The following is a 14,032-nucleotide window of genomic DNA, read 5'->3' on the forward strand; positions in this document are numbered from 1 at the left end:
GATGCCCAATCCCAAGCAGGACCGGGTTACTCACCTCTTTGGATGAAAGCAGCCAAGTCTGGATCTTCCATGAGCACAGAATCCCCAGCTGGGGCTGCCTCCCTCTTTGCTTGTTTCTTTTGGAAACTGCTGTTTTCCAAGGGTTTTTTTTTCCTTTGGCTGGCGTCACTCTCCCCATCTCTGCGCTGCTGAGATGATGCAGCAAGTCGGGTCTCATTCCAGCCCTTGTTACAGAGCTGCCAATCCACAGTAAGTTCAGTGGACTTGCCCTGAAATTCACAGCACGGTGTTTTGCCCTGGAGATCAGGCAGCCTCTTTGCTGGGGCTGGTTCTGGTGGCTTTTGGGATCCAGTGTAAAATAAAGTCCTCAGCCACCCTGAGCTTAGCAGGCTGCAGTGAAGTTTCCACTAGAGTCTGCCAGGACCCATAGCAAGGCTGGGAAACCAAAGTTTTGCATCCTTTACTTGGTGAAGATGAACCCTTGCTTATGTCAGGCAGCGGTACCCAAGAGGACTTGTCTGCAGGGATGGCTCTGATACATGAGGCTTGCTGTCCTTGGCTTTGCCAGTGGCGACCCATAGGAGGTGCACGGGGGTGCACATGTACCCTCTGAAAGCACCAGTGCACCCCTGACCGGCTGCACTCGCCGCTTAGGTGATGGGCAGAGCGGGCAGGCGGGAGCGCCGGTGCCCTCTCTGCAAGCAGCCACACCCTGAAGTGGCTGCAGCGATCAGCCGTCACGGGATTGGCCCCGGCCCCGGATTGTGATTTGTCGTGATTGCTGCCCCCCATTTTGAGCCATGTTGTGCTTGACCACATAAGCACCTGCTTTTGTTTCTGCCTCCTGAGGGGCTGAGTAAAACCCTTAGAAGTAGAAGGTGGGTTTGAAGAGTTTGCTGGGGTTGGGACTCCTGTTGTGGGTTGGGGTAGTTGCTCTGCTGTTTGCTGAGAGAGGGCTGCAACCACAGACTGGTGAGCTGGTGTCTTCTCTGGCAGGAGATACCTGTGCCGCTCTACCTTTTGTGAGCTTTGCCAAAGCTAATAGGTGACAAGCATTGCAGACCAGGAAACAAGCTCTCCTTGGCTGATCAGAGATCCTGAGGACATGCTCACGTTCCCTAGAGTCTCATGCCAAGACTTTGCCTGTCATGTCCTTATCCAGGGTGTGATTCTGTAAAGGGTAACACCTCTCTCTTGTTGCCAGCTAATGGAGTTGTTCCTTCAGCTCGGCTGGCAGAGGTTGGTCTGAAGCCCAGCGCAAGAGTTGTTATCCTGGCAGAGCCAAGTCGAGGCCAATTGGAGAATTAACTCTTTTGTGCCAGTTGCCTGAAGACCTGAACCCAGATGTATTGCCTGGGGCAGCTTGTTCATGCTGTCTGCTTCTTATTTAATGTAACTGCTCTCTCTGGGCAGTTGCTTGAGTGTGAAGAACTGAAGCCTGATGGCTAGAGCAGATGCCCAGGAGCGAGGCCTTTCTGCTCTATTTCCAACAAGCTTTCTTGAGTTACTTCATGGCTTGCTGCCTCAGTTTCCCTACCTGAAACAGAAAGCTTGGGATTGTTAGGACTGATTTGGGAGGGTTGTAAAATGCTTTGAGAGTGAGACAGCTCTGGAGATCTGGCCACGGGTGGTGGAAGGAGGCTGTACTACCCACTATGTTAACCTAGGCATGTTCAGGAGAATCCTGTATGTGAAATAGCAGCCGAGCCACACAGCAAGACTGAAGTACATGCACGGGGCTTAGCTGGAATGCAAGATAGGAGTAGCAGAGGGTGCAAAAGGGCAGGTTGCGTGCAAGGGCTACTGGTTTGAAATGGTGCAGGTTGGTTGGATTAATGACAGAACTGGGTGGTGTTGGCACAGCTGTGTGTGTGGAGAGCTCAGGGCTGGGCTAGCAGCAGGGGTTGCAGTTCTGGTGGGGGGGGAGGATTTCTGTGCCATTATGCCTGGTGCTATGGTAAGGCAGTGCTTTAATGGGGCTTTTGTTCCTGCAGTGTGGCTACCATCTCATCACTCTTTGGCCTTTCTTTTGTCCCCCTTGTCCAGACGAGATCCTCCATTCCCTGGCTGGCCCTTCCTCCCTGGCTGGCCACGACCCTCATGGCTGGCGTACCCCAGTGGACTGTGTCCGGGCCAATGAGTTGTGTGCTGCTGAGTCGAGCTGCAGCTCCCGTTACCGCACCCTGCGCCAGTGCCTGGCTGGCCGGGACAGGAACACCATGCTGGCCAACAAGGAGTGCCAGGCAGCACTCGAGGTGCTGCAGGAGAGCCCGCTCTATGACTGCCGCTGCAAGCGGGGCATGAAGAAGGAGTTGCAGTGCCTTCAGATCTACTGGAGTATACACCTTGGGCTGACAGAGGGTAAGTGTCCTGGGCTACGGCTCTGATCCTTTGGGTCTGTGGTGGGGGAGGGGGTTGGACCATCTGATGGATCAGCCCTGGAGTGGCATGTGCAGGTGAAGGTATGCCTCATTGATAGGTCATGGGGTAGGATAGATCCAGGCCTGTTTGGTGCTTTGGAAGGCAAAGTCCTTGTCCACTACAGCCCTTGTTCTGACTTACTAGCCCAGGGGGAAGGTGAGATGATTCAAATCTTCTGGGCTCCCTAGTTGAAGAGGCAGCTCTGCTTTGCTATCTGAGGGATGGATTCGATGCGTTTTGGCTGAGCCGTGAACCTTATGCAGCATGCACTGCTTCCGTGAGCAGATGAAGCGGGAATGGGTTATGGGGTGTGTTGGGAGCTGCACAGCCTGGCCCTGAAAAAGAGCCTCCATATGGGGACTGCTTACCTCTGCTCTGAGGAGCGTGGCAGCAAAGACCTGGGTGGTTTGCTATGGATCTGGGAAGTGATATATTGCTGGACAGGCCAGGGAGTCTGCAGACTAATCTTGAATGCATAGGAATGCAGGGTGGGGAGCCTGGGACTGGAACACCAGGGCAGGACAGACCAGGGGGGAATTGGTGGAATTCTTTAAACTCCTTTCCTGCCTTTGTCTGTGCCAGATGTCCCATTATAAGCACAGAGCAGGGTCAGTCGGATGTCCTTAAGCAATGTGCCTGGGTGCTTTAGCCCGTGAGGGTTCAGTGATTCTCAGTTCCAGGAAGAACTGAAATCTCCTCTCTGCTGAACGCTCCCTCTTCTCTTCTCTCTCTAGACCATCTTCCCCGTTCCCAGACTCTATCTTTCTCCAAACTCATGCATGTCCCACACTGGTTGTGCAATAAAGACCCCTATCCATCCCAGAGCACAAGGCCAGCAACAGAGCAGAGGACAATCGCAATACGCCCAGCTTGGCCCAGGGGTTAGAGCCCTGCAGCCCACTCCTGTGCATGGAGGCAACTCTGTTAGCTCAGCCTCTGCCTGCCTCTCTGCGTTAATCAGCTGATTGTTATTCTGGAAGGTGCATCCTTGTGAAAACCAGGCTGGGTTGGAATAGGGGTCAATAGGGGTGAAGTGAGCATGATGCTGGGCTATTCTCTGATGAGGCTCTTGCTTAGACTTGCAAAGCGGGGCTGGGTCCCAGGCAGACCTGGGGCAGTCTTGACCCCATGGAGAAAGCACGCTGGAGGAGATTGGGTTGTAATGAGGAGGCACATCAGGGCATCAAGGCGGGTTGTGGAGATGGGAGCACATCTCGCAGGCAGCAAGGTAATTTCCCATTTGTGTTAGGGGGTTGGATGGACTGGCCTCCAGGCTCTCTGTACTCCAACTCTGTCTCCCACACCCATGTGAAACAAGCTGTCAATCTAGTCCTGCTGTTGGTGTCACTCGGGCTTGGCTTGTGGATCATCTCTCTCTCCAATACAGTGTTAACTTCTGTTTGTTGGTGTGCAGTGGAGCTCAGCTTGGTCTCAAGGGGTAGGGGAATGGCATGGAAAGAAGCACCTGGTCTCTGTGCTCTGGAAAGCAGCGTGGGCTAGTAGTTAGCAAGCCCAAGATGACTTCTGCTCTGTTCCCCACCTGGAATGTAACAGCCACCCTGAAGCGAGCCGGACAACTCTGTGCTGACATCCCGGAAGAGCAAATGTGGCCTCTGATCCTGCCCCCGGTTTGCTTTGCAACAGGCTGCTTCTCTCTGTTCTTCCATGTTATGGGCCATGACGATGACCCGTCTCTGCAAGGTGCTTTGAGATCCTTTGGGCAAAGGTGCAAAGGGCTGCCTTGGCTATTAGCGTGAACCAGCTCAGCTGTGCAGAGACCTTGCTAGGGTGGCTGACTTCGTTTATCCCTTTATGTGGATCAACTGCCACAGGAATAAGAGGAGTCAAGTGAGGAGTGGGCTGAGAACCTGAAGGTGGAGGGGCAGAAGTGCCTTGTAGCCTGCTGGATGACTCTGCAGGTATGCTGGGGTCGAGAGGATGTGGTTCCCAGGGGACAGGCAGGGCATGGAGCTGCAGGCTGTCATTGCTTTGTTTGTAGGTTAAAGAGTCCTCATTTGTCAGCTGCCCCAAGCTTGGATACCAGGCTGGCACCTCCTTAACACAGGCCTTTCTCTGGGCAGCATGCCGGGGGTGTGAGCACAGTAGGACAGCCCTGGAGGGATCCTGGAGCTGGATGCTTCCATTAACAGACTTCTTTGAGTTGCACCAGGGCGGCTGTAATTGCAGGCAGGCGAAGGCATAAATCAGAGGCGGGAGCAGTGCTAGTAATTGAAATTGGATTTTGCCAGCACTGGGCTGTTCGATTATTGATGACAGGATTATCTACTGTCTTCTCCTCTTCAAAGGGGGAGGCAGGAATTTGGATCTCCCCACCTTGCTCCTGCAGCTCCTCTCCCTATAGGTGTGCAAGCCGAAGGCTCTAGCTTTCCTTTGCTGCACACCCTAGCCTGAGGCTTCCTGATGCTTATGGTTTTGTGAGCATGGGGACTTGCCTGTGGGGCCCAAAGTGGAGGGGGTGCGAGTGCTTCCTGGACCTGGATGTCTTGTGGGCAGCCTGCGTTGTGCGTACTGAGTGTGCCTGCTAATGCTGGCCCCAGTGACTCCTTGGACTGTCTGTTTGTGCTCCGCTGTGGGGAAGGTGTATTTTTAAACCATGTTAAAATGCTCGTGAAGGTGAGGCAGGTTATTAAGGCACATTAGCTGCTAGAGATGAGCCCTCTGCATCATGGAAATGTGGGTCAGATGGATGACTGGAAAGCCAGCCTGGAGGCAGGGATCTGTGCTGAATTGGGCTTTGCCCCTCATTAACAGCCTTCATTCAGGGGCTTCAAAAAACTTGGTGGACATGAATGAAAGAAGATTTACGTGTTCAGGAGGAAGGGATGGCCTGAATTTTTCTAGGCTCACCTTGTAGGTTACCTGTCCTCTCTGTGTGCCCTTTTATCTGTGCTGCATAATGTGAGGTAGAAGACCAGAGCTGAGGAGGCAGTTTGTAGCTTCAATGTGTGTTAGCAGGTCAAGGTAAGCACTGTGGAGAGCTCGTGGTTTGCTTTGACCTTCCCATGCTAGCAGAAGTGGCCTTGCTTTTGCTGGGGTGCTATCACAGGCACATGAAGTGACAGTGCATCTCTTTCTCACCAAAAAAGGGAGCTAAATTAGAGGGATAGGACCCAGGACTCTTGACTCCCACTCTTGTGACCCCACCCAGAGGTTCAGATCTTGCTGGTGGGCTGATGGCAAGATTGAGTCCTAGACCGAGATGGCAGGGCCTGCTATAGGACCACCCAAAGCCACTCTACAAAACTCCACCATGTTTCAGAGGCTGCATTATACGGATAGGCTTCCTGTCCCACAGCCATCCAGTGTCCCCTTGCCTTCTGTGACACTGAAAGACATCCAGTGGTACGGTATATACCCACCACACAGGCTAGGTGACTGATCTGCATGTCCCCATCTCTGGCCACTGCTAGATTTGCCCACAATGCCTCTGGTTAATAGGCTGGTTTTTGGCTATCTGTCCTCCTCCCGCCTTTGTGGCACTTGTGGGGCTCTGTCCTTTCATTAAGCCAGGCTGCTTCAACCCAGGTGCCTTTCCTGGAGGTTAATTGTATCATAACCTGCTTAGGAGAAGTTTGATGCGTTTTAATACTTGATAATTTACCTAGCAAGCAGCAAGGTTGAGCCGGTATTTAATTATTTATTGAATTGGAAAAGCAATATACTGGGAGGTTACAGTGTTTCCTAAACACACTTTAATAAAGGTGCTATTTGTCATTGGGGCATTAGTAAACCAAGCAAAGCAAGTGTGTTGTCTTCAAGTGAGAGAGGCTTAGAGTCTGACCATACATATTTCTTTTCTTTCTCTTTTTTTTTTTTTGACTCCCTTCCAGGTTTATATAACTACCCTGTTTTGTAAGGGCAGGGGGAAGGAGCGGCTGGATTATTATTATGAAGCGCTATCTGTACTATAGTTGTATATGCAAGCCTCAAGCAAGTTTTGCAGATAGCAATTGTCTAGGATCTTTGGTCTGCCTAGGGAGGGAAAAATAGGCACATAATATGGTGCCACTGCCCCATCTCAAAAGGCAGTTGAGGCTTTTGTGTTGGCTACTGGGAACCTGATTATGGGAGTGATGCCTTGTCAGGAGGTGGGTTAGCTGAGGAGTTGCTGTGGAAGCAACCAGCACCTGGGGCCAGTATTTTTATGCTCAATCCCTTTTTTACGCATGGATGGCTTTGGACAGGCTGGTTCCTGGACAGTGGACATTAGATAGGAGATCCAAGAAGCTGTGACTGGTGCGTGAGTCATCGTGGACCAGTGCTAGGGGAACTGCCTGGCCTCATGTATGTTTGTTTGTATTATCATTGACCTCAAATCTGTTAAGATTAACCCTAGTGTACAGCACAATCCAGGGGCCTGCTGTTTAGCCGCAAGCCTGACTAAGACTAATACTGGTGGCTTCTTTATCCAGTCAAATGAAGACTCGTGGCTGTGGGGAAGTGGATTGAGACCCCACCAACCCATTTTTTCAGAGACCCCCAAATAGGCAGCCAACACTAACAATGATGTTGGAACCGGATGAGGCTGTGCTCGAGATCTGCCCCTTGTGTGCTCTGGCTTCGGCAGGGCAGGAGGGTGCTCTTGATGCCTGGTCCCTGGCAGCTCGTCGTGCCTTGCAATCCTCTGGAACAATTTCCAGTAATGAAATACATTCAGAGCTGTCTACAGAGGAGCTGGTGGATTGGGCCTCGGCTATTCCTGATTGCTTCCTGCCTGTTAATAAGTCTGTTTTCCAGGGCAAAGTATCAAATGATTTCTTAATCATGGAATAAACGCTACCTTTGTCAAGCTAATAATATCCTGAGTGAGCACAGGCTAGAATTAGTAAGCTAGAAACTTCTCAAAGGCAAGAAGCCTCTTAACCCTCTTTCTGCCTGAGCGTCTTCCCCCTCTAGTGAACTTGCTGCTTGTTCAGAGCCCCCCCCAAGTGTGAGGTCTTTTTATCTGCAAAGTAGGGGCATTGCCTGTGGTTGCATAGGAAACCTGCTTCATGCTGGCCTGAGTGATGGCTGCATTCAGCACTGACTTTAAAGGACAAGGTGGTATTATTCCCTCCAGGGGAGGCTCTGGGTGTAAGCCACTGACCACAGCAAAGTGTGATTTTGATCTATATTACAGCAGCAAGCTGAGGCTGTCACTGGGATCAGGGCCCAGCTGTGCCAGGTGCTGTGCACACACATTGTGAAAGTCCCTACCTCAGAAGTTAGACAGAGGAGAAATTACCTAAATCGTAGAGAGAGGGAGCTGGATATGGAGGGTCAGGTGAGCATGTGTTACTCTGGGTCTCTCTGGCCAAGTGCGGGATAGGCATCGCATCCCCTGAGTCCTAGTACAGTGCATTACCCAGGCAGTCACATTGCTGCTCAGTCCTTTCCCAGCTTGGGCCCAGCAGGACCATGTTATTCCCAGTTACACTAGTAGCTATGCCACCAAAGCCTGGTGCACCAGCAGGTCTATGCTGGTGTAGGGGGTAGCATGGAGCAGGACCTGGCCACAGCTGTTGTGTTGGGGGGGAAATGGCTTCTGTGTTTAATAGCATATTCCTGTCCTGGAGAATCCCCTCTGTTGGGCAAAGGGCCAGCTTGGAGCCATGCCATACCCGGGTCAGCCTCTGCCTCCAGGGACTCAGTGTGGTCTTTGTGGTTAAACCGAGCATCCTCTTTGGCTCATGAGGCCACGTGTGGTGTGGCAGTTCAGCCGCTCCTAACGCCTCCTGTGCAGCCCCAGCTCATCCATCACCACCATAAGACACTTCCGCTTCTGCCAGCTTTGCCTTTTATGCAAGAACTATCAGTGGAGGTGCCCTGCTTCTCCTACCCGCTATGGAGATGAGGCGGACGCACATTGAAAGGAATGGAAATCGATGCATGAGGCTATTGGTCAGTCTTCACTGGGGGCTTTAAGCGCCTTACATTGATTTTTGTTTTTTTTTTCTCCTTGCTGAGGAGACCACTTCCTCTATCAAGAGCCCCTATTTCCAGTGGAAAGCGCTGCTGTTAATGATGCTTTCACTGATCTCTTCTTAGATGGAGACCGTGCAGGTGTACGTGTGAGGAGTATGGAGACAGTTTCAAAGAACAAACCTTGTTATTTCTAAGAGTTGCTCTAGGTCTAGGGATTTTTGGTCTCCAGTCTTGTGAGCTTACCTGGCAGGGGAAACACTGTGACCACCAAGGCGGTTTTCCTAGCACCCGGGGAAGACCACTGTCCTGGCACGGGGTAGTACCCATGGAGGTAATGTATAGTTAACTTCCCACTTTCACTTCCAGTGGGAAGATCTTGGCTTTATGCCTACTTTATGGAAATGGGAGACTCCTTCCTCGCTTGCTGCTGGGGCCTTATGGCTGAGGGCAAGTGAAACTTGGGGGCATCTGAACCCCAAGTCTCTGGGCTTGGGCTGGCATATAGGATGCCTGCCAAAGGATTTGGAAATGTCTGAAGCCCCTGGTAAGAGTGGAGGATATTTGCTGGTAGTAGGACCACATATGGTTCTGGACTGACTTATGGATTTGGCATTGATTTGGCTTGGGACACGAAAAACTTTCCTTTAAAAAAAAAAAAAAAAAAGTCTTGTGAGCTCACTAGTCTTTTCTAGGCAAATTTTGACCTATGTGAAGTCCATGAGCATTTTCCTTCAAGGCTTAAAGGGATGCCTCTCATACTGGCAGCTTTCTTCTGTTTGCTTTTGCAGTCCCCTTCATCAGGCTTCAAGCTCTTGAGACTTTGTCGGGCCAGCTTTCAGGTTGTGGTCAGTGACAGCACTGTGGGCTGGAAGCTGGGTTTGCAAATGTTCTCACTACACCAAGCCTGGGTAGAGAATGATTAATAAAGATTTCTAAACGGAGTTAGCAGGCTGCAGAGGGGAACGGGTAAAATTTCAGTATTCCCACCCCACTCAAGTCCTTCCTCGCACGTATGATTAAGGTGCTGCATTGAGGGTAGAGGAATCTGGGTTCGGCGTCTTGCTCTACCTTAAGCAGACTCGGCTCAACTTTGCTCAGAAAATATTCTCGGTGTCTTCATTTCTCATCTTTGTAATGGGGGCAGCAAGGGCTCAGCACAATAGGGCTGCAGTGGCAAATTCTTTCGCATGTGGGAGTACCTCTGATACGACAGGATGACTGTGTAAGTCCTGGGTAGGGTCTTGGCTCTCCTATTGAAACATCAAAGATTCCTATTTTTCCAAAATGAACTATAATTACAGCTGAGTGGAAGACAGTTTTCTATTACAGAAAAAATTTGGCCTTATCAAACCTTTCCCCTCCTGAACTGGATTGAGAAATCTCTCATGTTTTCAGGGACTGTAAATCAAACCCAGAGACCTTTCGTCTTGAGTGAATCAGAAGGTTGCATTTTGAAGTCTTCATTAAATTTAAACTATAAAAGGACAAAGCCAAAAGTCACGCTGGCTTTTCTTTATCAATCTTCTTATTTAAAAAAAAAAACTGAAACGGGAAAGTTTCCTGACCCCCCAAAACGATTGACGGGTCAAGGGGATTTGGATGCTTAATTCTCTATAAGACGCCTTTGCAAATACCAGTCAGAGTATCTTATAATTAGCTTTCCTAGAGTGGCTGTGGGGTTGGGGGGCAAGCTGGCAGCGTAGCAACAGCAGAGGTGGCTATTGTGTTTATTCGTTGTAGGTTTTTCCATCTTTTTTTTTTTCCTTTCTTCCACTCCAGGAGAAGAATTTTATGAAGCTTCGCCTTACGAGCCAGTCACTTCTCGTCTCTCTGATATATTCAGACTCGCTTCAATTTTCTCAGGTAATAAAAACAAAACATGCTTTCACTGCTTTATTTTCCCTTTCCTGTGAATAAACCTGCTACCGGGCTCCATGGAAATGAAAATTAGCGGCTCCTTCTCCCATTCCTCATTCCCTTCCCTTCCAGCCTGTCTACCACCTCCTTAAATCTTAGCTGCACCCCTTGCATCCTTATTCCTTGACATCTTAATTATCTGGCTAACCTGTTTCTGCCTATAGCTGTGGATGACGTCATGAGAGGCCTGGAGATTTATTCTCAATTACCTCCCTGTGTGAGTGTGCTTAAGTCTGGGATAAGAATGCTTTAAATCAAATTAGTTTAAAGATTAGGATCAGTAGCAACAAGGCCCTTTCTGGGTTTGGCTAGACCTGCTATGCACTGGGCAAGTGATCATGCAACTCGCTGGCAACAGAACCATGCTTTTTTGTCTGTGTGCGCGTCTCAGATCTATAGCCCCAGAGCCTTGTCTCAGATCAGCTGGTGTATATTTGCATCAGCTTTGGTGGCTTGACTTGGCATTTAAACCAGAGTAACTGAGTACAGATCCTGGTGCTACATTTCCAAAGCATTGGACTGATGTGGGCTTATCAGTAATGCAGGATGAGGCTGAAAGACAATGCACAGAGCAGCTGAGTGACTTAGCTCGCTTAAACAGCTACAGGCGGGTGTAGGCTTAACAGCTGTGCCATACAAACTGGCATGCAGCTGCAACCCTGCTTCCCGTTTTGAATGTTTGCAAGTTTAACTTTCATCTCCAAATGTTAGTCCCTTGCAACGGGGAGCAGGTGAAGAGGAAGTGAAGAAATGGCGCTGAGGCTGGAAGGTGCTCTCAGCTCTTATCTTCCACTCGTGATGGTGCCCAGAACAACAGCCTCCTCCTGGGAGTGGCATTTGTACAAAGATGCTGTGGTTTAGGGGTTTTTTTATTTTTTATTTTTTTCCACTCCCTTTGGACCCAGCTGCTTCCAAGCATCATGTAATAAGGAACTGATATAGTAGGCTGGAGATGTTGTAATTTGCTCATTTGTCTCATAGACACACACAATGTGTTCTCTCCCCCAGCAGCCTGCCTAGGCCATTAAGCTAAGATTTCCCCAGAGGAAGACGCTTAGACAAAGCTCCCAGTGCTGCAAGGGATCTGAGACTGGTACCATCCCTGTTCTCTGGGTAGGATGACCGCTGCTGTAGCAAGCAGGCATGGGAAGGAGGAGGAGGGGGAAATCCATACTCATGAAGGAATGCCTGGAGGTTATCTGGCCTGATTTGAACCTCTGTGGACAGGGGACGTGGCCGCTTGTCCCTTGCTTTTGGGCCAGCTTTGAGCACTTATAAGTGCCCAGAGATGGAGCAGATCTGTTTAGAAGAGAGTCTTTCAATGAGTGGAGATGTGTGTGGGTGGATTTCCTGGTTTCCTGCCTCCTGGAATTTTTCCAGGTGACAAGAAGGGTCTGGAGTGGTTTGGTGGTCCCAGTTTGAAACAGTAGAAAAGTTTAAGTGATGTGCTGGGGGAAGGTACTCTTCAGACAGGGCTGGTTTATTGACCATCACTTGTTCACTGGAGCCCCTAGGGCCCCTTGTGAACCTTCACATTTATGAACAGCATGGTGTTGGAGCAGCCCAGAGAGCAAGAGCAAGGCACAGTTTGGCCTGGTCTAGTTGCGAGGCCTACAATTGCTGCTTGGAAACTTCCAGCAAGTGACTTTTCCTTCCTTGAAAATGGCCTTTCCATGAAATTGCTCTTTTTTATTTATTTTTTTTTTAATTTTTATTCCATGGAGAAAGGTTCCATTTGTGCAAAGCAACATTAACAGCATTGCTTTCCACTGGGAAAACTGGAATGATTTTTTAATTTTTTTTTTGCCTAGATCCGTTTGACCTGACTTGGAACACTTTTCTTTATTGAATGGACTGGAAACAATTCCTTTCTGAGTCAGTTAAGAACAAAATGAACCTGCCTTTTAAATTCATTGCCCTGGGGGAAGGGCTGTCCTCTAGGGAGCCCAGCTCATAGCCACAGAAGCAATAATACCTGTAGGGCAACGTGGACCCAGCCAGCTAATTTCAGGAAAGTCCAAATGTTTCAGTTAAAAAATGTAGAAGCAAGGAAACCTCAGCCTCTCCAAAACGCAACTTTTAGACCATTCTGTCCCGCAAAAAAAAAATTTTGTTCTGTATTGGGACGGAAATGAATGTTGACATGTGTTCTGTGAGATGGAAATTTCAAAGCTTGCTAAATTTTTAATCCAGTGGTTTTAAAACCAAGATTTTTCCTGGCTCTTGGGAATAAATATCTCTGTGTATTGAAATCTGTTTGCTACCTAGTAAAAAGCTCCTTGCCCTGGAATTGAAGATTAGGCTAGACTAATTGGACCAGCCACACAAGTGTTGCTGGGCTTCATGGGAGAAGAACCCGCTTTGGGGTTTTGTGCTCATTTGGAGTGGAATTGGGAAAGGGAAGGAAGCTGAGATGGAGTCTCTTGGGACATTTGGGCCTATGCTTTCCAAAGCGGCTACCTGGAACCCACACCAGCAAAGTGCAGGTCTTCGGTTTGCAGGGGCACAACCAGGGTTTAGTTTATCTGTGTGGCAGAGGCTTGCATTTCCAGATCTTGGCACGTATTCTTAAGTATGCCCCTCATTCTGGTGTTCCTGGGCTGTAACACATCCTGGTAATGTGTTTTTAGCTTTAGCAATAAGAATTCGCACCTTCCTTCCATCCTAATATAGCTTTCTGCTGCGGAGCATAAACCTGAGTCTGGTACTCCTTTCGCATGTAGGAACTTGATCCTACAGCTCAGTTCAGGCAGGAAAAGCCCATCCCTTCAGGTGCCGAGATCCCAGGTACTGTCTCTAGAGATGACCTGTTCAGGGGCATTATTGCAGGCTGAGATGCCTGTCTTGAGACCTCTTGAGGGGACCCAACTCTTAGGACAGAGCTGAGCACCCTCCGTTCATCCCTTTAAATCCTTTCGAGGTCTTGGGAATTGTGGGCTCTCTGATCCCAAGCGACTCCTGGAGGTGTTCGTGTCACCACCTTGTGACGGAGGTCAGAAAGGACAGTGCGAGCTGTCTGAAGAGGTGGCTGAGGTCTGTTGTTCTTCTCACGCCATCTTGGTGTTCTTCCTCTAATGGCGGGATCTCTGAAACGCCCTCGAAATCTGCTTGCAGGTCTCTTCGCTGGGACAGCCATCAACGCTACCTTGCCAGTGCGGTAGTGCCAGCCCTCTCCTGCAGTCAGCTGCCCTCCAGCCACGTAAACCTGCGACCAGGCAGGTCTTCTTTTCCCTTGCTCCCCCATTCCTAAGGCACCCTTGGGTACAAGCCTAGCCTGTACCTCTTGCTTGGAGGAACCCAGGAGCCTTCCAGATGGGCCATGTTGCTATAGCTACTGAGTTCAGCCATGATAATATAGAAGGCAAGAATGGAGCGGAAGGGCCAGACTCTGATTACTCTGCAGAGATGTATTACATGCCTCATTGCACTGTCTGGAAGGTTAGGGCTTCTTTAAGAGAGCATTCCCAGCATTGGGGCAGACTAATAGAAAAATGTCCCTTCCGTTTCTTCCAAATAAAAGCAGTTAAGGTCACAAACGGCTGCTTCTGTCAGCAGCGAAGTGACATATTGCTGTGCTCTGCTGAGAGGTTAATACTCATAGCAGGAGCAGCAGAGTAGCTCACGTGCTTCTTACTGTGCTGGCTGGCCTGGCTGGGAAGGGCTTGCTTGGGGCACGGGTGAAGGAGGGGATAGCACAGCCCTGTTACTATTTAGACTGACTGTGGTTTGGCAGGCAGAGGCTAACGAAGCATCTGGCTAGTCCACAACC

At 49.7% G+C, this 14,032-nt stretch overlaps 1 protein-coding gene across 1 annotated transcript in view; it reads left to right on the plus strand.

Annotated features, from left to right (window-relative positions):
- GFRA2 (GDNF family receptor alpha 2) overlaps nucleotides 1-14,032 on the plus strand; it is a 66,680-nt gene that overhangs the window by 7,738 nt on the left and 44,910 nt on the right. The window contains exons 2-3 of the mRNA XM_006258381.4: nucleotides 2,047-2,361; nucleotides 10,126-10,209. Of these exons, the coding sequence (XP_006258443.2) occupies nucleotides 2,047-2,361; nucleotides 10,126-10,209 (399 nt within the window). The remainder of the gene's footprint in view (nucleotides 1-2,046; nucleotides 2,362-10,125; nucleotides 10,210-14,032) is intronic.

This window comes from Alligator mississippiensis, chromosome 7, assembly GCF_030867095.1.
Source record: "Alligator mississippiensis isolate rAllMis1 chromosome 7, rAllMis1, whole genome shotgun sequence".
Taxonomy (NCBI): domain Eukaryota; kingdom Metazoa; phylum Chordata; order Crocodylia; family Alligatoridae; genus Alligator; species Alligator mississippiensis.